The 27,903-nt window shown below is 41.3% G+C and overlaps 1 protein-coding gene across 1 annotated transcript; it reads right to left on the bottom strand.

The window, feature by feature from the left end:
- Positions 1 to 16,899: 16,899 nt before the first annotated feature.
- On the bottom strand, positions 16,900 to 26,357 carry LOC140679692 (uncharacterized). Its single transcript, XM_072915642.1, has 4 exons — positions 25,868 to 26,357; positions 20,550 to 20,604; positions 18,093 to 18,207; positions 16,900 to 17,854 (listed from the first exon to the last, which is right to left on the bottom strand). Exons 1-4 carry the CDS (start codon positions 26,159 to 26,161, stop codon positions 17,650 to 17,652), a joined length of 669 nt encoding a protein of 222 aa, XP_072771743.1. The 5' UTR covers positions 26,162 to 26,357; the 3' UTR covers positions 16,900 to 17,649.
- Positions 26,358 to 27,903: the final 1,546 nt, after the last annotated feature.

The following is a 27,903-nucleotide window of genomic DNA, read 5'->3' as shown; positions in this document are numbered from 1 at the left end:
CAACACCGTGTATGGCGAGGATGGTGTTCTGCTGACCTCGACTGCGGATGTTGTGGATCGGTGGAGGGAATACTTCGAAGACCTCCTCAATCCCACCAACACGTCTTCCTATGAGGAAACAGTGCCTGGGGAGTCTGTGGTGGGCTCTCCTATTTCTGGGGCTGAGGTTGCTGAGGTAGTTAAAAAACTCCTCGGTGGCAAGGCCCCGGGGGTGGATGAGATCCGCCCGGAGTTCCTTAAGGCTCTGGATGCTGTGGGGCTGTCTTGGTTGACAAGACTCTGCAGCATCGCGTGGACATCGGGGGCGGTACCACTGGATTGGCAGACCGGGGTGGTGGTTCCTCTCTTTAAGAAGGGGAACCGGAGGGTGTGTTCTAACTATCGTGGGATCACACTCCTCAGCCTTCCCGGTAAGGTCTATTCAGGTGTACTGGAGAGGAGGCTACTACGCCGGATAGTCGAACCTCGGATTCAGGAGGAACAGTGTGGTTTTCGTCCTGGTCGTGGAACTGTGGACCAGCTCTATACTCTCGGCAGGGTCCTTGAGGGTGCATGGGAGTTTGCCCAACCAGTCTACATGTGTTTTGTGGACTTGGAGAAGGCATTCGACCGTGTCCCTCGGGAAGTCCTGTGGGGAGTGCTCAGGGAGTATGGGGTATCGGACTGTCTGATTGTGGCAGTCCGCTCCCTGTATGCTCAGTGCCAGAGCTTGGTCCGCATTGCCGGTAGTAAGTTGGACACGTTTCCAGTGAGGGTTGGACTCCGCCAAGGCTGCCCTTTGTCACCGATTCTGTTCATAACTTTTATGGACAGAATTTCTATGCGCAGTCAAGGCGTTGAGGGGATCTGGTTTGGTGGCTGCAGGATTAGGTCTCTGCTTTTTGCAGATGATGTGGTCCTGATGGCTTCATCTGGCCAGGATCTTCAGCTCTCGCTGGATCGGTTCGCAGCCGAGTGTGAAGCGACTGGGATGAGAATCAGCACCTCCAAGTCCGAGTCCATGGTTCTCGCCCGGAAAAGGGTGGAGTGCCATCTCCGGGTTGGGGAGGAGATCTTGCCCCAAGTGGAGGAGTTCAAGTACCTCGGAGTCTTGTTCACGAGTGAGGGAAGAGTGGATCGTGAGATCGACAGGCGGATCGGTGCGGCGTCTTCAGTAATGCGGACGCTGTATCGATCCGTTGTGGTGAAGAAGGAGCTGAGCCGGAAGGCAAAGCTCTCAATTTACCGAGAGGAGCCAGATGAGGTGGTTCGGGCATCTGGTCAGGATGCCACCCGAACGCCTCCCTAGGGAGGTGTTTAGGGCACGTCCGACCAGTAGGAGGCCGCGGGGAAGACCCAGGACACGTTGGGAAGACTATGTCTCCCGGCTGGCCTGGGAACGCCTCGGGGTCCCACAGGAAGAGCTGGACGAAGTGGCTGGGGAGAGGGAAGTCTGGGTTTCCCTGCTTAGGCTGCTGCCCCCGCGACCCGACCTCGGATAAGCGGAAGAAGATGGATGGATGGATATATATATACACATACTGTATACATATATATACACACATACATATATATATACATATACAAATATACATGTATATACATATACATGTATATATATATATATATATATATATATATATATATATATATATATATATATATATATATATATATATATATATATATATATATATATTTATTTATACATACACAAAAGCAGAGGAGGAAGTGCAAAGCTTGAAACAACATATTTTGGATCGTTATTTGCATTTTTGCTGATCCCAGCACGGTATGGAAACATTGAGTCAGGGTGGAAGATAATAAGCGCACCTCTTTTTCCGGTTCAACGACTTTCACAATTTATCGTGTCTGCCAACTAAGCTTCTATTGTTTGCTTGTCATTTTCCTGTTTTGCAGGAAACTCTGTGGCATCAATGCTCCTTAATAAAGACAACTCAGAAAAAGAACAACGCTTACTCTGAACTTGCACAAGAGCCACAAACTCAGGGGTGAATTTTGTAAAAATGTGTGTTTTTTTTTTGTTTTTTTTAAAGAACAGTCAAATACTAACAAGACAAATAAAAATGTAGAGCTGTTTTTTTGTGTGTAATTGTCTCACTGTGTTACTTAATACGGTAACTATTTTTTGTAAGTGATATATATATATATATATATATATATATATATATATATATATATATATATATATATATATATATATATATATATATATATATATATATATATATATATATATATATATATATATATATATATATATATATATATATATATATATATATATATATATATATATAGAGGGACGGCGTGGCGCAGTGGAAGAGTGGCCGTGCGCAACCCGAGGGTCCCTGGTTCAATCCCCACCTAGTACCAACCTCGTCATGTCCGTTGTGTCCTGAGCAAGACACTTCACCCTTGCTCCTGATGGGTGCTGGTTAGCGCCTTGCATGGCAGCTCCCTCCGTGTGTGTGTGAATGGGTAAAAGTGGAAGTAGTGTCAAAGCGCTTTGAGTACCTTGAAGGTAGAAAAGCGCTATACAAGTACAACCCATTTATATATATATATATATATTGTTTTGGCAAACTCTACACAAGACCAAAGCCTTCACCCAATCAGAAGGGCCTCATGTCCAAATGTGATTTTGGCTCCCATTTTCCCCCAGAGGACAGAACTGGAATCACAGACAAAATTTCCCAACAGCTGAAGACCATCCAGCAATCAGGAAGGCTCTCACCTGAAGCAATCAAATCCACTCCTTTAAGTCTGCAGCTCCAGTTCAAACTGCAGGCCAACAAACACTGCTCTAGGACAGTGGTCCCCAACCTTTTTGTAGCTGCGGACCGGTCAACGCTTGAAAACTTGTCCCGTTTTTTTAAATTATTTTTTTTATAAAGAATATAATAAAGAATAAAGAAATACAATCATGTGTGCTTACGGACTGTATCCCTGCAGACTGTATTGATATACATTGATATATAGTGTATATATTGTGTTTTTATGTTGATTTAATAAAAAAAAATTTTTTTTAAATAAAATAAAAATAAAAAATAAAAAAAAAAATATATATATATATATATATATATTTTTTTTTTTCCCCTTGTGCGGCCCGGTACCAATCGGTCCCGGTGGTTGGGGACCACTGCTCTAGGAGAATTTGCCAAATGCAGTAGTGCCCAACTGTTTACAGAGACCAGGGTGAGATGACTTATATTATTTTGATGTTTGATTTGATATGTTGAATTTATTTTAATTGCTATGTGGTTGTTACATGTTTAAATGCCAAATCCAAGCTGTTAAGGGTCACTATATGTACTTTTGAAAACACTTTACTTTAAAAAATGGTTAATTGAAATGTAATTTGTTTATATTGGTCCGTAATTGCTTTTGTGTTTTTCCACCTTCTCCAAAGGTTTTTCACCTTATAATAAGCAGTAGAAAATGGATGGATGGATGGAACTGTTTAATGAAAAAAAGAGACAATCAAGTCCAAAATAAAAGGAGAAATTGTTGCGCTTATAGCGTGAAAGCAAGACAACTTGAAGTATCGTTTGACACACAAAAATGTGTGCGTCGTTTATTCCTCCAACAACCAGAATGAAAGAACGCTTACGTCACAAACCCTCCAAATTGGCGGGAGCAACAAACCCCCACCTTTGGGAGAATTTCCTGACGGCCACTTATAGGGGCCGCACTGAATTACTCACTCTTAACTGCATATATGAATGTAAACAAGAACAACATTGTTATGTGCACAATAGAATAATGGCAGTGAATAACGAGGACAGTCAAGTAAACAGGTGTGGTGAATTATGTCCTTAAATCAACCGCTACAAACGTCCCCCCAGAATTCGCCATCACAAAAAAAAAAAACGGTCAATGGATAGGGGCACGGATGGGCCGACCAGACCGGGTGTGCCGGACTGGTACTAACGCCGGGGAGTCAGCAGGAGGTTAGGTAGAGCGGGCGGACGACCCCGGCGCGGGGGTAGGGCCGTGGTAACCGGCTGACTAAGATCCAAGTGGGCCGCTTTTAGCCGGTCCACTGTGATTTTTTCAGACCGATCTCCGATATCCAACGAAAAATGCTTGTCTCCGCTCTCTAGGACGCGAAATGGCCCATCGTAAGGAGGCTGAAGGGGGCCGCGGTGGGCGTCGTGGCGGACAAAAACAAACGATGCTCTCCTTAAAGAAGCAGGAACATGAGACGGCGCAGGCCGTGTTGAGAAGTGGGGGTGGGGGCAAAACCCTTGGCGGCATCGAGGAGAGCAGCTCGCTGCTCACCGGCGGACCAAGGTGTCGTCGTGCTAGGAATAAAGTCACCTGGCACTCGCAAGGGCTGCAATCTTCCTCTGCCGAGGAAGATTGCAGGTCTTCCTTGGGGCAGTCCTTAGCCCAAGCTTCACCCAAGGGAGCTTGTATACCCAAACGCTGTCTTTTAGGGACGCCCTGAGCGCTGCCTTCATGGATCTGTGAAATCGCTCACACATACCATTGGCCTGTGGGTGATGCGCCGTTGTGTGGTGGAGTTTCACTACCAAGCTCTCGGCCACAGTGCACAATGTGCTATATTTCCGCTCGCAGGGGCGCAACTGCTTGCTAAAGAAAGCCAAAGGTCGCAAAGTGTCATCCACACTGCTCATGCACTGCACCTACAGCATAGTCTGACGCGTCCGTGGTGATTGCAATAAGAGCATCGGGTAATGGGTGTGCCAGCAGGGTAGCGTTAGCGAGAGCTGACTTGACCCCCACAAAAGCACTGTGCTGCGCGTCAGACCAGTCTACCATGTGCTTGGGAGCAGCCCCTTTAAGAGTATCATACAGCGGCCACATGAGGTCAGCTGCCCGGGGGATGAAACGATGGTAAAAATGTACCATGCCAAGGCACTCCTGAAAGCCTTAACCGTGAGTGGGCGGGGGAAGTTTGCGAAGGCAGCAATCTTCGCTGGGAGGGGAACTGCCCCGCACTTCGTGACACGATGTCCGAGGAAGTCGATTACAGAGAACCCGAACTGGCACTTAGGCGCTGAAAAAGGGACCTGAGGTGGGTCACATGCTCGGCCTGAGAGGTGCTCGCTACCAGGATGTCGTCCAAGTAGACAAACAGAAATGGCAAGTCATGTAAAACAGAGTCCATCAACCGCTGGAAAGTCTGTGCGGCGCTCTTAAGGCCAAAAGGCATTCGTAAAAATTCGAACAGTCCAAATGGGGTGATAACCGCTGTCATCGGGATATCAGAGGGGTGGACCGGCACCTGATGATAGCCCCGGACGAGATCTACCTTAGAAAACACCGTTTTCCCAGCCAGGTTGGCGGAAAAATCTTGTATGTGAGGGACCGGATAACAGTCCGGGGTAGTCGCATTGTTGAGTCTGCGGTAATCACCGCATGGCCAACAACCACCTCCGGGTTTCTCCACCATGTGGAGCGGCGATGCCCACGGGTTGTCTGAGCGGCAACTGATCCCGAGGCGTTCCATGGTCTCGAATTCAGCTCTGGCGATGGAGAGCTTAGCAGGGTCCAGGCGCCGGGCTTGTGCGTGCACAGGGCGGCCCGTGGTGGCAATGTGGTGTTCCACACCATGCTTGGCGGTAGATGACGAGAACGTGGGCTGCGCCAGGGTGGGGAACTCAGCGAGGAGGCGAAGAAAAACGACCTCGGTGGGTAGCATGCTGGAAAGCCTGATGGAGTCCGTCGCGCTGAGACTGTACTTGTACGAGCAGAACGTAATCGCATCCACCAAGCGCCTGTTTTTTACATCCACAAGGAAGCCGAAAGCACAGAGAAAATCTGCACCGATGAGCGGCACCGTCACTTTAGCAGTTACAAAGTTCCAACTGAAACGCTGTCCACTAAAACACAAGTTATTAAAAACTAATTTTTTATGCCATTAAGGATATCTAAATACTTATTTACCAGAACAATATAAATAAAGTAATCAATAGCTACAATCTTAGTTTAGGATTTTCACTTGATATTGTAGTAATATTTTTGTTATTTTTGTATGTCTTCATTTAAAGCAGGGCTTCTCAATATTTTTTTCATGCCCTCCCGGGGGGACATAATTTTTTTTCACACCCCCTAATTGAAAATACCATTGAGTACTTGATCATATTAATTAATTAATTGGTTTGTGCAAACCACTCTAAGTTGCTGTCACTGGCACCTACATGCCACCTTTTTCTTTGTTTAAAAATAGAACAAGCACATCATAATGTCGTTGGGGTTTTTTTTTACACTTACACTTTGCGGTTAATAATTTGTCATTATTTATATTTTCTGAATAAATTATGCAATAATGTTCAGCAGTCAACTCCTTGGTGTTTATTTTCAATCTATTAAGATAAAAATATATACATCAACATTAAAATACATTCATCCATCCATCCATCCATCCAATGATTGTCACACACACTAGGTGTGGTGAAATTTGTCCTCTGCTTTTGACCCATCCCCTTGTTCACCCCCTGGGAGGTGAGGGGAGCAGTGGGCAGCAGCGGTGCCGCGCCCGGGAATCATTTTTGGTGATTTAACCCCCAATTCCAACCCTTGATGCTAAGTGCCAAGCAGGGAGGTAATGGGTCTCATTTTTATAGTCTTTGGTATGACTCGGCCGGGATTTGAATTCATAACCTACCAATCTCAGGGCGGACACTCTAACCACTAGGCCACTGAGTAGGTTGCTAGTATGTAGCATCATCTACAAAGATACAAATAATTGCTATTGCGACATCCATTTAGAACAGCTGTTTATTTCATTAAAAAATGTCAGGTTAATTTGTATACTTAGCAAACTCATCCCGCGGGCCGGATAAAACCTGTTCGTGGGCCTGATCCGGCCCTCCGGCCGTACGTTTGACACCCCTGCTTACTATATTTCATGTATCCAAGCATGTTTTAGCATAACCAATAGGGGGTATCATGAATGCCATTTATATTAAACAATTTTACTGATATGATCCAGTTTAAGAAACTATTCAAACTTAAAGTGTTTACAAAGTACCAAGAAGAAGAACCACGATAAACATTTTGAACTTATTGATGATCTTATTCATCTCACTATATGAAATAAAACGTATTTCACTACTAAATATTTCCATCCATCCATGTAGTTTATTTATTTATTTGAATAGGTTTTTTGTGGAGTATTAAGAATAAATTAAATAAATAAATAAACAGGAAATGAACAACTGTTAGCAATTGTTATGTAATGGAAAAGGGGTTGATTAAATAAGCTCTGCTTCTTCTGACTCCTTTTCGAACATGTTGAAAAGAGAAACTTGAAATTTTGATGTATCATGTTGTAATTGTATGCATGTTTGAAATAAACTCAAACCATAAAATGATTAAGTTGTGTAATGTAATGGGAGCAGTTCGGGGATTACATGGAGAAGGATTATCGGGCGGCACCAAAGCTGTTCTGGAAGACCATACGGCACCTCAGGAGGGGGAAGCAGAGAACCATTCAAGCTGTGTACAGCAAGGATGGGACTCTGCTGACTTCAAGTGATGAAATCGTAGGGCGTTGGAAAGAGCACTTTGAGGAACTCCTGCGCTCTGTCACCTATCCAGTTTGTGATTTTCATGGACAGGATTTGTAGGCAGAGTCGTGACCATGGCGGAGAGGGTATACGTATCAGGGGGTTAAAAGTTGTGTCACTGCTGTTTGCAGATGATGTGGTCCTGATGGCATCATCGGTTCGTGACCTTCAACTCTCATTGCATCGGTTCGCAGCAGAGTGTTCAGCGGCTGGAATGAGGATCAGCATCTCCAAATCTGAGGCCATGGTTCTCAGCAGGAAACCAATGGTTTGTACAGAGAACGAGACTCTGTCCCAGGTGGAGGAGTTTAAGTATCTCAGGGTCTTGTTCACGAGTGAGGGAAAGCTGGAGAAGGAAATCAGCCGGAAAATCGGAGCAGCTGGGGCAGTATTGCAGTCTCTCTGCCGCACTGTTGTGATGAAACGAGAGCTGAGCCAGAAGACAAAGCACTCGGTTTACCGAGCTATCTACATTCCTACTCTCACCTATGGTCATGAAATATGGGTCATGACCGAAAGAATAAGATCGCGGATACAAGCGGCCGAAATGAGTTTCCTCAGAAGGGTGGCTGGCATCTCCCTTAGAGATAGGGTCAGAAGTTCAGTCACCCGAGAGAGACTCGGAGTAGAGCCGCTGTTCCTTTGCTTGGAAAAGAGCCAGCTTAGGTGGTTCGGGCATCTCGTGCAGATGACTCATGAGCGTCTCCCTATGGAGGTCCTCGTTGCACGAAGACACCCCGGGGCAGGCCAAGTACCAGATGGGGAGATGACATCTCTCTGGCCTGGGAACGCTTCAGGATCTTCCAGAAGGAAGTTGCTAATATTGCTTTGGAGAGGCAAGTCTGGGGGTTTCTGCTGTCCCCGCGACCCGATTCCGGATAAGCGGTTGAAGATGGATGGATGGATGTGTAATGTTAGCTTCACTCAGGAAAATCTTTGGAACAAAACATTTGTATCCATCTTTTTGGCCGCTGTGTCCTTTAAAGGGGAACTGCACTTTTTTTTTTTTTTTTAGAATTTTACCTATCGTTCACAATCATTAAGAGAGACAAGAACACACGTCTTTTTTTTTTTCTTAAGATTTTAAAGATGACAAAAACTCTTGAAAGATACGGCTAATGGGAGTCACTGTTGTAGCTTTCAAAGCCCTCTAAAACAACTTCAAAACTCTCCAGCAATGTTTTATGTACAGTCTTTATAAAATGTAGTAACAGACACGTTCATAACAATATGTAATATGTTCAATAATTACTGTATTTTGATTTTAATCTTATCCTGGATTGATTTCTTCCGCGCATTGATTTCGGTTTCCATAGCAGCGTACGTCTGATTTCTGGCAACAACTGTGTCCTACTTCCGGAATCAAACACGAGTGTGTTTTTTAATTATGGAGGATTTTGTAACAGACAACGAAGACGACTCTTTTTGGACAAATGAGAATTCACAACCTTGTATTTTTAAAGCTAAAGTTACTGAAGATGAAATACTCTTTGTAGAAGCAAGCACAAAGAAGAGGGTGAGACGTTGGAGCAGACGGTAGCCGGGAGAGTGAAGTGAAAGCAACAACGCTATAAATGTGGAATTTGTAACCAAGCTATTTTGACATAAATGGATTGCTTACCCAAAATCTACAGGAAACGTCCCCCAGCCAGCTGGAAGCTGAAGCTTGCTTATCTCTTGTTGTACTTAGCTTTTACGGCTAATACCTTAGCATGGCGACGTGTTACTACACTAGAAAAAGAGTTCCTCATTGTTCCCTATTACAATAACAATATCGCTACAGCTTGGTTATTATACGGATTGCGCGACGTAAATTAAGTATTGTTGACGGTTTTTGAATGCATTTTTAAAGTGATTTAGAGATAGAATTGATTGCTCCCATTAGCTGCATTGCGAGTCACCCAAAACAAGACAATTTTTACATGTTAGAAAGTGGAAAAAAAACAACTTTTGTCTTCTTGTCTCGCATAATGATTGTGAACGATAGGCAAACTTCCAAAAAAGTGCAGTTCCCCTTTAAATGTTGGGAATTTCTGTGTAAATACAAAGACTTGAAGGTAACACCTGATATAACTAACAATATACCAATAACTCAAATAAAGGATCAAAGTCTCTGTACTACATGTCCTCCGAGTAGATCATCCATCCATCCATTTTCTACCACTTGTCCCTTTCGGAGTCGCGGCGCTGGAGCCTATCCCAGCTGCACCCCGGCGGTAGGCGGGGTACACCCTGAACAAGTCGCCACCTCATTGCAGGGCCAACACAGACAGTCAACATTCACACACTAGGGCCAATTTAGTGTTGCCAATCAACCTATCCCCAGGTGCATGTCTTTAGTGGTTCTCAATTATTTTCTGTCACGCCCCTTCTCGGAGACAAAAATGTTCCCATACACACTGAATATAAATCCTAATGAGAACCTGACAATATTTATGTATATCCTCATTCCCAGTAAACTGAAGGGTTTTGTATGCATACTTGGTCATTGTTTTTGGTTGAGCCTGTTGATTAATTTGAGCAGTGCTGCCACCGAGCTGAAGGCTTGTGTATTGTCCGAGAATAAAAAAAGACGCTAATACTGGAAACCCCTTGCCTCTCACCGCGGGTTACAGTGGTGCCATAACGGATGAGAGTGAATTTTAGGGGAGTGAGTGTAATGGAGGCCAGCCAGTGTGTTAGTAAACTACACTCCACAACGACCTCCAGAGCAGTGCTGGTTATCGTGTTGATAGCTCTGGCTTTTAGCTCGGTAGCGAGCACGCTCATCTCTCATTCCAAGCGGCCCAGGGTGGAGTCCTAGGCGGAACAGAAATCAAGGAGTGCCCACAGGCTCAATCCCAAACAGGCACGGTGGGCTCTGTTCCTGTCCCGTTTCGACTACACCCTGACGTTACGCTCAGGTGCACAGAATGGCAAGACTGACGCCTTGTACACTCCCCTGAAGTGGATGACACCCCCACCGAAACAGTCATTCCTCAGTCTTGGATCGTCGGGAGTCTCCAGTGGGATGTGGAGGATGCTCTCAAGATCTCTCCTGCTCCCAGTGCCTCCCCGGCGGGTCTGCTGTTCGTCATCCTTGGGCACTAAGGGTGTAACGGTACGTGCATTTGTATTGAACCGTTTCGGTACGGGGGTTTCGGTTCGGTTCAGGAGGTGTACCGAACAAGTTTCCACATGGACATATTAAGTAGCGTACCGCACGTTGTGTAACTAATGCACACCGAGGCACAACACATGGCATGCTAGCAACGACCGGGCTACGAGAGACTGACCATACGTCCTCTTTTCACCGAACTTCAAACTCAGCCCGGACAGCCCCGCAAAAGAGGTTTAAGGGGCTGTCCGGGCTGAGTTTCTTAAATGCCTCAAATGTCCGGCTTTTTGAGTTAGAGTTGCATGTATATTCAATGTACGTTCAGGGTTAAGAAGGGGTTAAAAACAAAACAAATGGTGGAGGTGTGCGCGCAGCAGCATTCGTGAGGGAGGGGCAGAGACAGAGAGAGCGAGAGAGTTATGATAAACGCGCATGCGTCGCCAGGCTTTGCTTTTTATCGATAGATTTATCAGATTTAATTTTTTATTATCTCTAGCAGGGGTGTCAAAAGTGTGCTCCGGAGGTCATTTGCGGCCCACAGCTGTTTTAAAGGCCCACGGCACATTCTAAAAATTCTATTAAAATAAACAAAAACATAACAAAAGTGAAATAAAAAAGCTTAAAGGTTAAATGTAATTTAGAAAAAGTTGCTATGTTGACTAATAAAACAAAGCTGCTCAAAACATAATATTGAATCAAAATCAATGTTATTATGAATTATTGACCTATCCAAGATACCGATTACTTCACATCAAATATTCCACTAAGAAAAATATTTTTGGTGGAAGATTTTGCGAATTTGGTAAATAAATAACCAAAAATGTTATATTTTGTTGTTTTCTTACTGTACCGAAAATGAACCAAACTGTGACCTCTAAACCAAGTTGTGTACCGAACCGAAATTTTTGTGTACCGTTACACCCTTACTGGGCACACCGCTGCAGACTGGCTTGCCATCCTTGGGGGCCTCTTGCAGCTTGTCATCTGGCTACCCTCCCCAGTCAAATGGCCAGACGGAGTGGGCCAATCAGGATTTGAAGGCCACCACCATCCTGCCACCAACAACCTGCTTCCTGGTCTCTCAACCTCCTATGAATTGAGTCCGCTCACAACTCTTCAATTCAGCCACAGGGGTTTCACCTTTTCATGCAGAATATGGATTTCAGCCTCCTGTTTTTCCTTTTCTAGAGTCAGAGTGCCATATCTCCTGTAGACGCTTATCCCCACCGGGCACGCCTTGCATGGCGCAACACCCGGGCTGCATTAACACCAGTGACGTGCAGTCAGGGCAGGCAGGTGAGGCGGGGCCTCACGTGCCATCATGGAAAGAAAACAATTTTTAAAAGAAAAAAAAAATATTTAATTGTTATATGTATCCAGTGATTATACTATAAAGTTATTTTCCATTTAACTTCACCAGTTTTAGATTATTTTTTGTTCAAAATCGCTGAATTTTCACATTTGCCGTTCAAATACTAAGAGACTTGCGGTGAGTCAGCAGCCAGTTGAGGTACGTCACTGAGTTGAGCCTCACCATGGACTGTGCAATGACTCGGCTAACTGCTGGCCTGCTGTGCAGTGAGACCGTATTGCTATATGAATTATATTATACATTTCCATAGTTTAGTTAGCTGAGGTATATAATGTACAGTGCATTTTGTCAACAACTGTATGTGTGTAACGTATTTCTTGTGCTGAGCAATCATAAAACTGCTGCGAAGACACACTGTGTGAGGCTCGTAGTAATCCCGCCTCCTGGTGGTAGAGGGCGGTAGTGATCCCAGGGAGCATTTCTGCGACTACTCGGCTGCAGAAGAAGTGACAACAAGCAGTAACAGTTAGCAACAATCGTTTATTTTTTCCTCTTGCCAGGACTATTAACATGGAGGATTACATATCTAAAATAAAACAGTTTTCTAAACTGGACTTTCAATCGAAGCAGGAGGTAATACTTAAAGGAAGATCTCCATCGAGACAGAGAGACTTTTAAAACTGAAGAAAGATAAGGAAGATTTCTATAAACAAGTTATCGATGCTTTTGTTCAAAAGGAGCGACGCATGGACTTCATTTATAAGTAAAGGTAAGACCATAATAACGTTTTTTTAATTAAATGTGCTTTTTTGTGTGCTACAGTTTGTATGTGTAAAGTTAAAGTTAAGTTAAAGTACCAATGATTGTCACACACACTAGGTGTGGTGAAATTTGTCCTCTGCATTTGACCCATCCCCTTGCTCACACCCTGGGAGGTGAGGGGAGCAGTGGGCAGCAGCGGCGCCGCGCCCAGGAATCATTTTTGGTGATTTAACCCCCAATTCCAACCCTTGATGCTGAGTGCCAAGCAGGAAAGAATGCTGGTATGAGCTTTTAAACATAACCCGTTAACTGCTGCCAATCAAATGGTGAATAAGATACTCTTTAGGGTTCATATGTTTGTAAATCTGACTGTGATGAAGTCAGTGCCTCACCAGCCATGAACCTCACCGCACGTCACTGATTAACACGCACCTCAGAGCGCAACCAACACCTGGCAAACGTCTCCGCATCCCAGCTCCCAACTACTGTCACAAGAAGTGTGGTTGTCGACAAAAGACTTACCTCTCCGATCAGACTCACACAAGTTGCAACCCAGATTCATTGGTTCATACCGTATTGAACGCATAATCTGTCCCATGTCTTTCCAGCTTCACCTTCCAGATTACCTCAAGATACACCCTGTGTTCCCGTTTCTCTCCTTAAACCTGTGGCCGCGTGCAATTTGAGCCCTCCTGCTGTGCTTCCTCCTCCTCCTAGGCTGATTGTCGGCCATCCCGCATTCACGGTAAAGGAAATTTTAGAAGTGAGAAGAAGGGGCAGGGGTTTTTAGTTTTTGGTGGACTGTGAGGGGTGCGGGCCCGAGGAACGGTCCTGATCTCTCGGTCACTCATCCTGGACCCTTCTCTCCTTTCCGAATTTTACCTTCGGTTTCCGGAGAAGCCGCCAGGTGGCGTCTGTTGGGGGGGTCGGTACAGTGTTACATTCCTGTACCGTCTGCTTTTCCTGGCTCTGCATTGTTTCCCTCTAGTGGCTTGTTGTGGGAGGAGGGTTTGAGACACAGAGCACACCTGATCACAATCATCCCCACAGCTACTTGTACAGATTGCTCACACCTATCCATCATTGCTGGTTATTTCTTGTGTCCTTCCATGCACACCAGACCACTCCGGCTCACCAGACCATTCACTGTTGGACTTTCAGTTGGTATTACTTTTAATTTGCTAGTTTTCTTTCCTTTTTGCTCTGTTTCTTGCCTGCCCCCTTTTTAGTTTGTTACTTTGCTACTTTTTCACCTTTTGGACATTTTTTTCGTGGCACTAGTTGTTTCCCTCTGGTGCAGTGGTTCTTAACCTGGGTTCGATCGAACCCTTGGGGTTCGGTGAGTCGGCCTCAGGGGTTCGGCGGAGCCTCTGTACACGGAGGTGAAGAGCATACTTGCCAACCCTCCCGGATTTTCCGGGAGACTCCCGAAATTCAGCGCCTCTCCCGAAAACCTCCCGGGACACATTTTCTCTCGAAAATCTCCCGAAATTCAGGCGGACCTGGAGGCCACGCCCCCTCCAGGTCCGCATGGAGCAATGTTGTTGTAATATATTGAGTTGGAGGCAATAAACAGGCGAGGGGATGAAGTACGTCTCTTTACTGTAGACTTCAGAACAGACTCACACACTTGACATCAGGTGCGCAAAACCACATAAATCGTTGGCCAACCAAAAAGTAACCACAGTACGCTATAGCCAACATTCACCAGGAGATGGCAACAGACAAACATAGATCACTCTATTACATTCCAGTCTCTCCATGTTTTCTCGCCATGGTAACATGTGATCCACATGCACTGTCCCTGTCGAGATATATATATATATATATATATATATATATATATATATATATATATATATATATATATATATATATAAGAAAATACTTGAATTCTAGCTATATATATATATATATATATATTTATTTATTTTACTATATATATATATATATATATATATATATATATATATATATATATATATATATATATATATTTATATATGAAATACTTGACTTGGTGAATTCTAGCTGTAAATATACTCCTCCCCTCTTAGCCACGCCCCCAACCACGTCCCCGCCCCACCCCGACCACGCCCCCACACCCCACCTCCCGAAATCGGAGGTCTCAAGGTTGGCAAGTATGGTGAAGAGACATCCGACTTATCGTGTAAATAAAAACTTCTCCCTATCAGCGTAGTATGGATAACCCAAACAATGTTCCCTCTAATTTTCCATCTGATTAGCAGGTTTTTTTGATTGATTGATTGAAACTTTTACTAGCCGATTGCAAACTGCAAAGGAAGAGAATACATTATATGAAACAGTACAGTTTACACAGTACAGTACATATTCCGTAAAATTGACCACAAAATGGTAACACCCGAATACGTTTTTCAACTTGTTTAAGTCGGGGTCCACGTTAATCAATTCATGGTAATGTGTGTAAGGTGTGTAATTTGTTGTGAATTCATGCACTGTGTTGATTTTGTTCTTTGAACAAGGTGATGTTCATGCACGGATTATTTTGTGCACCAGTAAAAAAACATATGACTTTTTCTTGAATTTGAAAAAAACATTTTTTTAAATTTCAGTGAATGCGCATATGGAACTGGTGGGGTTCGGTACCTCCAACAAGGTTAAGAACCACTGCTCTTGTGCCATTGTTTTATGTTTACTACCCTAGTGCTGTCAAAATAAAAATTTATTTTATTGAGCACACTCTGCCTTTCTGCTTTGGTTCCAATCTGCTACTTGGCAACTTCACAGCCCGCCACCGCATTGAAAGGATAGTAACCCGATAAATGTCAAACACACGAAGTGAACAAATGAACATGGTGTCCCCAAGGGTATAGGGTTAAATTAGCTCTGCTTCTTCCTACTCCTTTTTTGGACATGTTAAATTGTGTAATTGACTTCAGTGTAACTTTGTATGCATGTTTCAACTCAACATGATATGTATTGAAATTACAAAACTAGTAATAAATCATAAATTTATTGTATTATTAGATTGTATTTTTAATTGGGGTTTTAGTTTTTTGAGAGGCTGAAAAAATAAATTGTGGTCACCCTAACAATGATTCAATCAATAATACATTATTACACCAGTTAAAATAAAGTAAAAATACTCTTACACTATCAGGTTAAGGATATTTGAAGTGTAATAAATAAGTGGATACATGTGTTTCTCTCATGTTGCAGCTGTATACTTATAACTTATCTCTATCTCCCTCTTTCTTTTGTCCATAAAACTGTGTTTGTAAATAAATATTAGGGTCTTTTTTAAGTTAATTTAAATTATGCAAGCGAGTAATAACCTATGATTAATCCAAATTCAGAAGTGTGATTAATCAAGTTTTAAAAAATGTACTCATTTGACAGCACTATGAGTGTAAATATATGTATACAGTATATGTATATAGTTATGTATATATTTGTTATGTATATTCATATTTTTTATATATATTAAATCCTACTTCACATTCTAAAGTGCTGTTTTTACAGTATTAATAGAAGCGCACACACTTTGCTTGGGAATGTAGTAGTACATGTTAAACTTGTTTTTACTGATGATGCGTAACCGTAACAAAAAAAACATCTTAACACTGACGTGTCTCAACACACTGTCTTAATATGTATCTATGTTTTTATTTTACTCAATATAAAGCTTTGTTTCCTGTCATTTGAGTCAGCGAATGGTCACCACATGCTGTAAAAGAAAAATGATGAATGCAAGTTTTTATTCTGACGTTTTTTTTCTGATTTATGAAATGTTTTACTTTGGTGTGTTCACCCTCTCCCAAACATAAATAGGACTGTGTCCTTCTCGTGCAGTAAAGGGCATCGTAACCTACCATTTAAATATAAAATATTTTACCCCCTTTATGAAGTCCGTCTGACTACAGTAAGCAACCCAAGTGACCACCACCAGCATCTCTGTGTCCTCTCCTGTGATGACCTTGTCAGCCTATTGGGGCAGAATGACAGCCTGTGATTGGCCAATTGTCAGCCTGAGGGCACTTTTGAATGCAGTCACTCAGACGCAGTGCAAAGCGGGGCCAAAGTCAAACATGACCAAAAGGTTACATTTATTATTTTAAAAAGTATTGTCATAAGTATCATCATCTAAACACATCTGATGCAAGCTACTGTAGTGCACTTTGTGTCCACAAACAAATGATCCCTCCTTAATTTCTCAGATTTTGTTTTATTTAAAGAAAAAAAAAACACTGAATTAAAAAAATTAAAATCAGATTAACAAAAAGTGTGTATAATTAGTTTATCTACTGAATGTGTAAAACAACAACAACAACAAATTTATTTTGTGCATTTCATTTATAACAACAATAGTTGATCTCCTTTAGACAAACTAACACTACATCAACTGATTCAGATCAGCCTGTTTAAAGAAGGTGAACATTTATGCGGATACTTACTTTTTACATCAGGGTTGTCCAAAATGTTTTCACTTGGGGTCGCATACTGGAAAATGAAAGAATGCCGGGACACTTTGATACATTTTGTGCAATAAAAATGCTGAACCCAATGTAATGTGCATCAGTATATGCTAAACTATTCTTTTTTTAATTCTTGTTTTTTTTGTTATAGGTGACAAAGCAAATAGAAGTTTGATATCTGACACCTCACTAATTTTTAACAACTTTTTGGTCAAAAAAGCCTAATTTATTTTGACCATTACTTCATTTCAAAAATATATGCAAGGCTGAAACAGGCACTGTATTTGGTATTGAAGTATCTATACCCAATCATGATATTGATCTCACAAGAATAAGTAACATGTGGAGATTGAATATTTACTGTGGTAATGTCAGTGGAGGCACCACATGAAAATACATGAGGTGTTACTTTAAGGTGTGACATTCTTTGGGCATGTTGGATTCCTTTTGTGTATGACCAATACATTGTTGTTCTTCCTGTTAAGAAGCCACCACCTTATTTTCTTCTGGTTTTGACTCCTCTGCTTTTGCTTCTTCTGGTTTTGACTCCTCTGCTTTTGCTTCTTCTGGTTTTAAATCCTCTACTTTTTCCTCTTCTGGTTTTGACTCCTCTGCTTTTGCCTCTCCTGATTTTGTTTCCTCTGGTTTAGGAGCCTCCACAACCCCTTCACTGCTACACAACTTGCTGCAAGAGAAAGCAAACAAACTAGTAATTGCAGTTTTCTGCAAAGTATCTAGTTAGTGAGGCTATCACTGTTTTTTCTTTCCATGATTTCCTGTCTTTCTGAGTTCAATGAGCCGAGGCAGATAAATACTAGCACTAATATGTTGCAATGCTGTTATGCACATGACAACATGAGGTGGAATAATGAGCGTTTCCAGGATTAGTGATGGAAAACATGAGCAGAAAGTGGAAACCATACCTTGCAGATTCTATCCCTTTCTTCAAAAAAGCACATATGGCACTCGGACTCTCTAGCTGTTTGTTTTGTGATTCTAGTTGAGCAGTCCATGCGGCCTTCTCTTTGCTGTTCTCACCTGGAAGTAACATGAGCAATTAGTTCAAGACAACATGTGGGCCATTGCACCTAATCCGTGCCATTTGCGGCCCTATAGAACATTTCAAATGTATAAATGCTTGATAAAATGAAGGATAGGATAGGATTAACCTTATTTATCCCACAATGGGGAAATTATGTGGTTGCAGTGCAGATTCAAAAAAGTCCACAAAAATGTATTAAAAGTAGGCCAAAAGTCCCAAAAGTGCCACCACTCATTGTGCAGTCAGAAAGTTTTTTAATTATTTATTCATTTTCATCATTTATATTTTGTATATAGCTTCAAAAAATATTTTTTACAGTTAGCTTACACGGTGGTTTATAGAGAATCTTTTATTGTTTTCTTTATGTGTAGCACAGGGTAAAAATACAAACAAGAGGGAAACATTAAAAAACACAAAGGAGGTTAAAAAGAGCATAAAACTGCTGCAAACAGCTGCCACTTCAGCATACATACATAAAGCAACAAAAGTAAAACACAATGAAAAACTATTGCACCCTGCTTAAATAAATAATACAATTACAGCAATAGTAGTAGTAGCAGTAAAAAAAAAATAAAAAAAAAGTACAGTGGGACGTTGATTTACGAAACCCTCATTGTACAAACTTTTTTTGATTTACGAAACATGTGCCAAATAAAAACATGCTTGGTTGTATGAACCTTGTCTCTGTGTAGGAATGTTTAGTTCACCTATTATGGGCCTTGCAGCGCAGCCATTTTGTGCCCAGCAGCACATCCATTGTGGGTGGCTGATCGATCTCCGGTGCTCGTTCAGTCCACACAGCAGTGCCGCTGTTAGCTATTGTGCTACTTTGTGTCCATTCCAAATAAAGCAATGGACAAGCTATGTGTGGTTTAAAACACTCAGGACACTGCCTCCTCCTCCCACCCTCTTTCTTACACTAAACACCAAGAAGATTGACTATTTTATTATTTAAAAAAATGAATTTTGTGATATCAAACTGCGAGTGCACCACGGGGCTAATACCAGTGTGTGTGCGTGTCGGCAGGGCGGCTGCCAAGGAGGACATTTCAGCTAGTTGTTTTGACTTTGTTGTTAAATTGAAAGTTGATCCATCACCTCCTTGTTTTGTTTGTTTTATATACAGTACTGTATAGCTTTTTATATTGTGCTCAAAGTGTCCAAACTTTTATTGTGCATTTATCAGACCTAAAATATGGACATTTGTAGAGGCTGGAAGCTATTATTAATGTTTATACGGTTTCTTATGAAAAAAACTTGCTTCATTATATGAAGGTTTCTATTTAGAAACCCTGTTCAAAAGCCAGTTCCATCACGCAAAGTGTCCTGCAGATTAATCTGATTACATATTCTATACATACAATTTAAATAATGTATTTAAACTATCTTGAACACTGGAACACTGGATAAAGCCTACCGTCATTTGGTTTTATTTGTAATTATTATATTTCTATTTATTCAAATGTATTATTATTGTTATTCTGCACTAAAAATAAGTGATTAAACAATTTGTTTCCCATTTATGAATTGAAAATTAAATAGTATAAAAATCAGGGCTTTCTGGGAATGCGGTGGGACTGAAAACTCCGAGGCAAAATGTTTGTCCCACTATACCGCTGCCCACAAGAGACATCTTCGGAAAATAATGTTGTTTTTTTGTTGTTTTTTAAAGGTACGCCGAAAAATTCTAATTTTTTAAATTAAAATGATTAAAAAAAACAATTACAAAAAAAAAATCATTAAAAGTGGAATAATGGAACAAACGGGTGTAATATCATTAGAGTTTGTATTTTTTATTTTTTTAAACGCTAATAACACAAAGCTGACATGCAGGCTGTAAAATGATTTTCAAAGTCTCTACAGTATATTGTGTTGGTTTTGAAAAGGAAAAATATCAAAATGGCCACCGCATCCTTTGATTTTTTCAGTGTGCAGCCATCACTGAAAAAAGTTGGGATACCCCTAATCTACCGAAACGTGAATACAGCAACTAAGTGTATTTTCTTTCAAAATAAAATAATACAGGAAAAACTCTTTATTTAAAATTCACACTTAGGTCGCGTACCTAGATTTTCCATCCGTCCCTCTTAAAATTACAGAATCTTCCATAAGTCACATGGTCTACAGGGAGTTGCATCATTCTGTTGCACCCTATTCTATTCTGCAAACAAGAGTTTTTTGAGGTAGGAGCTGTGTCACAGAAACTTGTATCCTGATGGACTACTGAATTAAAAAAATGTTTCAACCCAGGGAGCTGACTGGAGGTTACATGATATGAGTATCAGAGTGACTATCAAATACTACAGTGTAAGCTTAGAAGTGACATTATTTTACTTACCTTGCAGATTACTGAATTCCGTCTGTAGTGCCGTCGCCTCATCATTTAGTGTTTTCTGCAGGGAAAAAGAAGAGGAAAATCATGACATTTGTTCTTTTTATCAGTGCCAAGAACAGAGACGCATTGTTTTCACACAGTATTGATACAATATCATTATTTGCTTCATCATAGGGCTGGGCGATATGGCCTTTTATTACAAACCCCGTTTCCATATGAGTTGGGAAATTGTGTTAGATGTAAATATAAACGGAATACAATGATTTGCAAATCCTTTTCAACCCATATTCAATTGAATGCACTACAAAGACAAGATATTTGATGTTCAAACTCATAAACTTTTTTTTTTTTTTTGCAAATAATAATTAACTTAGAATTTCATGGCTGCAACACGTGCCAAAGTAGTTGGGAAAGGGCATGTTCACCACTGTTTTACATGGCCTTTCCTTTTAACAACACTCGGAGACACATTTTTGAAGATTCTCAGGAGGAATTCTTCCCCATTCTTGCTTGATGTACAGCTTAAGTTGTTCAACAGTCCGGGGGTCTCCGTTGTGGTATTTTAGGCTTCATAATGCGCCACACATTTTCAATGGGAGACAGGTCTGGACTACAGGCAGGCCAGTCTAGTACCCGCACTCTTTTACTATGAAGCCACGTTGATGTAACACGTGGCTTGGCATTGTCTTGCTGAAATAAGCAGGGGCGTCCATGGTAACGTCGCTTGGATGGCAACATATGTTGCTCCAAAATCTGTATGTACCTTTCAGCATTAATGGCGCCTTCACAGATGTGCAAGTTACCCATGTCTTGGGCACTAATACACCCCCATACCATCACAGATGCTGGCTTTTCAACTTCGCGCCTATAACAATCCGGATGCTTCTTTAACTCTTTGGTCCGGAGGACACAACGTCCACAGTTTCCAAAAACAATTTGAAATGTGGACTCGTCAGACCACAGAACTCTTTTCCACTTTGTATCAGTCCATTTTAGATGAGCTCAGGCCCAGCGAAGCCGACTGCGTTTCTGGGTGTTGTTGATAAATGGTTTTCGCCTTGCATAGGAGAGTTTTAACCTGCACTTACAGATGTAGCGACCAACTGTAGTTACTGACAGTGGGTTTCTAAAGTGTTCCTGGCCCATGTGGTGATATCCTTTACACACTGATGTCGCTTGTTGATGCAGTACAGCCTGAGGGATCGAAGGTCACGGGCTTAGCTGCTTACGTGCAGTGATTTCATATTCAACCCATATTCAGTTGAATATGCTACAAAGACAACATATTTGATGTTCAAACTGATAAACTTTTTTTTTGTTGCAAATAATCATTAACTTTAGAATTTGATGCCAGCAACACGTGACAAAGAAGTTGGGAAAGGTGGCAATAAATACTGATAAAGTTGAGGAATGCTCATCAAACACTTGATGCAGTACAGCCTGAAGGATCGAAGGTCACGGGCTTAGCTGCTTTCGTGCAGTGATTTCTCCAGATTCTCTGAACCCTTTGATGATATTACGGACCGTAGATGGTGAAATCCCTAAATTCCTTGCAATAGCTGGTTGAGAAAGGTTTTTCTTAAACGGTTCAACAATTTGCTCACACATTTGTTGACGAAGTGGTGACCCTCGCCCATCCTTGTTTGTGAATGACTGAGCATTACATGGAATCTACTTTTATACCCAATCATGGCACCCACCTGTTCCCAATTTGCCTGTTCACCTGTGGGATGTTCCAAATAAGTGTTTGATGAGCATTCCTCAACTTTATCAGTATGTATTGCCACCTTTCCCAACTTCTTTGTCACGTGTTGCTGGCATCAAATTCTAAAGTTAATGATTATTTGCAAAAAAAAAAAAGTTTGAACATCAAATATGTTGTCTTTGTAGCATATTCAACTGAATATGGGTTGAAAATGATTTGCAAATCATTGTATTCCGTTTATATTTACATCTAACACAATTTCCCAACTCATATGGAAACGGGGTTTGTAATATCTCAATATTTTTAGGCCACGTCACGATGCACGATATACATCTCGATATTTTGCCTTAGCCTTGAATGAACACTTGATGCATATAATCACAGCAGTATGATGATTCTATGTGTCTACATTAAAATTCTTGTTCATACTTCATTAATACCATATTTTTCGGACTATAAGTCGCAGTTTTTTTCATAGTTTGGCCAGGCCGGGCCAGTGCAACTTATATATGTTTTTTTCCTTCTTTTTTATGCATTTTTGGCAGGTGCGACTTATACTCCGGTGCGACTTATACTCGGAAAAATACATGTATTTTATGTATGCTTTTTTATAAATGCTTATTTTAAATTTTCATGCAGAGAGGGAAATCACAACTAAGTCAATTTACCAAAACTGTATTTATTAAACAGTTATTTAGCAGTGGCACAAACATTCATGTAATTTCAAAACAGAAAGTGCAAGATTGTCAGAGACATTTTAAAACAAGCTATGAGTGCACTTTTGTGCAGGATGTCACTAAGATGACATATCAAAACAACACTAAATTAAAGTACACTTTTTGTACAGAACGGAACTACAATAGTTTAAAACAAATAAAGTGCACTTTTGTGCATGATGTCACACAAGATATTTCAGTAAGTGTCAAATAAAAATGAGCTGCATAATAGGAAATCAAATAGTATACAGTATGTCCTTCGCTGTGTGGTAGGTTCCTGCGGACGTTATCTCCTTCTGTTGATTATTTTTTTCATACGATGTTGATCTGGAAATATTTGCTTTGGCATTTTGTTGGTGTGGCACCGAACAGAGATGTTGACACGCAGAGTTTCAAGCACTCTTCATTCTCTAGCGAGTGACTTTTCAAATGATGCTACATTAGCAGTGGTGCTACTTTTTGCAGCAACGCTTTTGCCGCATAATTGTTCAACTCTTCCCGCTTGAAGCCAAACCACCGCCAGACGATGGACCCTGTGCTGTTTTTCTTGGGAATTAATTCTTCCTTCATTTGTTACCAGATTTGCACCTTCTCTCTCTCGTATTACCACCCGCACCACTCCGCTAGCATCACTGCTAACGTTACCATGTCGCTACCTGTCTGCTACGCGGGAGCGTGTGACGTTGCACACGTGACGTTTGTGACGTACTGTATGTAAGAAGGTGCGCTTCTTTTAAATCTCTGTGAGAAGGAGAGACATGAAAGAGTGGGAATCTCCTGTAGTGTAATGCCCGCAGCTAAAAGCAACTGCGTGAGAACGTATAATCAAATATCTCAATATAGTCATTTTCTATATCGCACAGAGACAAACCCGCGATATATATCGAGTATATGGATATATTGCCCAGCCCTACTTCATCATAACGATTACTTCCCCATTGTTTTTGGTACATATAAATATGTGCTTCTGTGAAAAGAAACTCGTTCATGGACATTGTGTATAATACTTTATGTCGGTCAACTGTTCTGTCATGTTTTTTTTGTACTCAAATTTGTCATTGATTAATTAAAACAATAAATGGCAGTTAGGCAGCTGAGATAAGCTCCAGCGACCCCGAAAGGGACAAGCGGTAGAAAATGGATGGATGGATGGCAGTTGGATCGTAGCACTTTACAATAATAGTCACACTATACTGAAGCAGGTGGAGTCGATAAAAGGCCAGCCCAGAGCATGTTAAAATGTTACTGTTTTTGGGGGGACAAATGACAAAACCCAAAACCAGTGAAGTTGGCACGTTGTACATCAATCCATCCATTTTCTACCGCTTGTCCCTTTCGGGGTCGCGGGGGGTGCTGGGGCTTATCTTTATGTAAATCGTAAATAAAAACAGAATACAATTATTTGCAAATCCTTTTCAACTTATATTCAATTGACTGCACTGCAAAGACAAGATATTTCATTTTCGAACTGAGAAACTTGTTTTTTTTTTGCAAATAGTCATTAACTTAGAGTTTAATGGCAGCCACACATTGCAAAAAAGTTGGAACAGGGGCATTTTTACCACTGTGTCACATGGCCTTTCCTTTGAACAACACTCAGTAAACGTTTGAGAACTGAGGAGACCAATTTTTGAAGCTTTTCAGGTGGAATCCTTGCTTGATGTACAGCTTAAGTTGTTCAACAGTCCGGGGTCTCCGTTGTCGTATATTACGCTTTATATTGCGCCACACATTTTCAACGGGAGACAGAGCAAGGACTGCAGACAGGCCAGTCTAGTACCCGCACTCTTTTACTACGAAGCCATGCTGAAATAAGCAGAAAAATAAAAAGACGTTGATTGGATGGCAACATATGTTGCTCCAAACCCTGTATGTACCTTTCAACAGTAATGGTGCATTCACAGATGTGTAAGTTACCCATGCCTTGGGCACTAATACACCCCCATACCATCACAGATGCTGGCTTTTAAACGTTGCGCCTATTACAATCCGGATGGTTCTTTTCTTCTTTGGTCCGGAAAAACTATTTGAAATGTGGACTCGTCAGACCACAGAACATGTTTCCACTTTGCATCAGTCTACCTTAGATAAGCTTGGTCCCAGCTGAGCTGGCGGCGTTTCTGGGTGTTGTAGATAAATGGCTTTCGCTTTGCATAGTAGAGTTTTAACTTGCACTTAAAGATGTAGGGATGAACTGTAGTTACTAACAGTGGTTTTCTGAAGTGTTCCTGAGACCATGTGGCAATATCCTTTACACACTGATGTCGGTTTTTAATGCAGCACCGTCTGAGCAATCGAAGGTCACGGCCCTCCGCTTACGTGCAGTGATTTCTCCAGATTCTCTAAACCTTTTGAGGATATTACAGACCATAGATGGTGAAATCCTTAAATTCCTTGCAATAGCTCGTTGAGAAATTGTTCAACTTTGTGAACAATTTGCTCAAGCATTTGTTCACAAAGTTGTGACCCTTGCCCCATCCTTGTTTGTGAATGACTGAGCATTTCATGGAAGCTGCTTTTGTACCCAATCATGGCACCCACCTGTTCCCAATTACCCTGTTCACCTGTGGGATGTCCAAAATAAGTGTTTGATGAGCACTCCTCAACTTACCAAGTCTTTTTTGCCTCGCCTTGCGCCCGAATGCAGTTGAGATAGGCCCCAGCGTTCCCGAAAGGGACAAGCGATTGGAAAATAGATGGATGGATGTATTCTGCTTTTATTTACGATTTACACAACATCCCAACTTCACTGGTTTTGGGTTTTGTAATTGAATTTCAGAGGACAAGTCACGTGAAATGTATCTTATCATTAATATTTCATGACAGAGGAAGTTTCACACTCAACCCTTTAAAGCACCTACAGATGATGTTTACTATTGTCATTTTTCAAACATTCTTACCACAGCTCCTTGGCATGGTTCCACGTCTGCCTTTGCCTTCTGTGCTTTCCCTTCTGCTGACTCGGCTGCCTCCTTCAACGACTTCTCTTCCTGGTTTCTTTCCAGTACTTGGTTCTCAATGGACATTTTCTCTTCCTGGTATCCTGCCAGCAAGCTGTGAGTCACCTTCACCTTGATGCGCTTGAACCGATTCTCTATGTCCTTTTTGTCGTGCTCACTTCTGCGAGTTTTGATGACCACCACCAACACGACAGTCACGGCGATGGTCAGGGGCAGCAGGAGTTGTATCTTCATCTTCTCACCTGGGCGTCTCGTTTGCGACACAATGCTCTACATGTACGGCATAGCACTTTTTAGTTAGCGTCCAAGTGTACCTTCCAAGTTGTCCGCTTGTCCAATTTGTGTATTTGAAGGAGAATAAACGCGGTGAAAGATCCCGCGGCACTCTCCGAATGAGCGCAGGTTAACGTTAACTTACAGGTGTGTCGTAAACACGCCCATGTTTGTCGGGAAACTGCCTAGTGGATCAATACAAATGTCGACACCAAAATGATATCAGTGTCGTGTTACAGTTTTTTCTCTCCAAATGCTTACACACTAAATTTTTATTTTTCACACAGTAAGCAAAAACCACTGTGCAGATTTGCCTAATATTAGGCATAGATTCTGCTTCCGTTTTTGCGAAATATTATACACATTGCTTTACACCAGGGGTAGGGAACCTATGGCTCTATAGAGCCAGATATGTGGCTCTTTTGATGACTGCATCTGGCTCTCAGATACATCTTAGCTGACATTGCTTAACACGATAAGTAATGAATAATTCAGCTGGTAATCACAGTGTTTAAAATAACGTTCAAAATATAAAACATTCTCATGCACTTTAATCCATCCATCCGTTTCTACCGCACCTGTTCAAGAAGTCGCATTAATGGTAAGAAGTATTTTATTTATTATTGGTTAGCTTCAGAATAACAATGTTATTAAAAAGAATAAGAGACTTATTATACTCTAAAAATGTTGGTCTTACTTAAAAATGCACGCATCTAGTTGTATTCAGTGTTAAAAAATATTATATGGCTCTCACGGAAATATATTTTAAAATATTTGGCTTTCATGGCTCTCTCAGCCAAAAAGGTTCCCGACCCCTGCTTTACACCATACTGTATCATACTTGCCAACCTGAGACCTCCGAATTCGGGAGGTTGGGGGGGTTTGTTGAGGTGGGCGGGGTCGGGGGCGGGGCTAAGGTGAGGAGTATATTTATAGCTAGAATTCACTGAAATTCAAGTATTTCATATATATATATATATATATATATATATATATATATATATATATATATATATATATATATATATATATATATATATAAAATAAAAAACTTGACTTTCAATGAATTCTAGATATATATATATATATATATATATATATATATATATTAATTTATTTACACATATACACATACATAACACTCCACTACTCATTGTTGCATTTGAAAGTGCAATGCTTTGCAGCCAGTAGCACAGCCTTTGAAGGAGTATGGGTATGGGCAGCATCTGTGAAATTTTATTTACAGGAAAGGAGTGAGTTTAGGGTTGAATTGTCCATCCTCGTTCTATTTTCTGTCACTATATATATATATATATATATATATGTTTGGGGCAACTAAATACTTGAATTTCAGTGTTCATTTATTTACACATATACACACACATAACACTCCTCTACTCATTGTTGCATTTGAAAGTGCAATGCTTTGCAGCCAGTAGCACAGCCATTGAAGGAGTATGGGTATGGGCAGCATCTGTGAAATTTAATTTACAGGAAAGGAGTGAGTTTAGGGTTGAATTGTCCATCCTCGTTCTATTCTCTGTCACTATCTTTCTAACCATGCTCAACACCCTCTCTGATGACTTGCAAGCGTACTTCTTCTTCTTACTCGTCGTCGCCATGACTGTCTCTTCTTCGTTCTTCTGCTTCGTCTCCTTCTTGTTGTGTGTGCGCAGTTGTGCACTTTCCAAAAGCCGTAGATG

This window comes from Nerophis lumbriciformis, linkage group LG21 (assembly GCF_033978685.3).
Source record: "Nerophis lumbriciformis linkage group LG21, RoL_Nlum_v2.1, whole genome shotgun sequence".
NCBI lineage: Eukaryota > Metazoa > Chordata > Actinopteri > Syngnathiformes > Syngnathidae > Nerophis > Nerophis lumbriciformis.
The sequence above is the reverse complement of the archived record's forward strand: the minus strand, read 5'-3'. Positions and strand labels throughout refer to the sequence as shown.

What these genes read in the sequence shown, in the direction of transcription:
- LOC140679692 (XM_072915642.1), bottom strand. Translation starts at nt 26,161, where the DNA reads ATGAAGATACAACTCCTGCTGCCCCTGACCATCGCCGTGACTGTCGTG. An exon ending in AACCATGCCAAGGAGCTGTG is followed by an intron (nt 20,605 to 25,867) that starts GTAAGAATGTTT and finishes TTTTCCCTGCAG; the next exon opens with AAAACACTAAATGATGAGGC. An exon ending in AAAGGGATAGAATCTGCAAG is followed by an intron (nt 17,855 to 18,092) that starts GTATGGTTTCCA and finishes TTTCTCTTGCAG; the next exon opens with CAAGTTGTGTAGCAGTGAAG.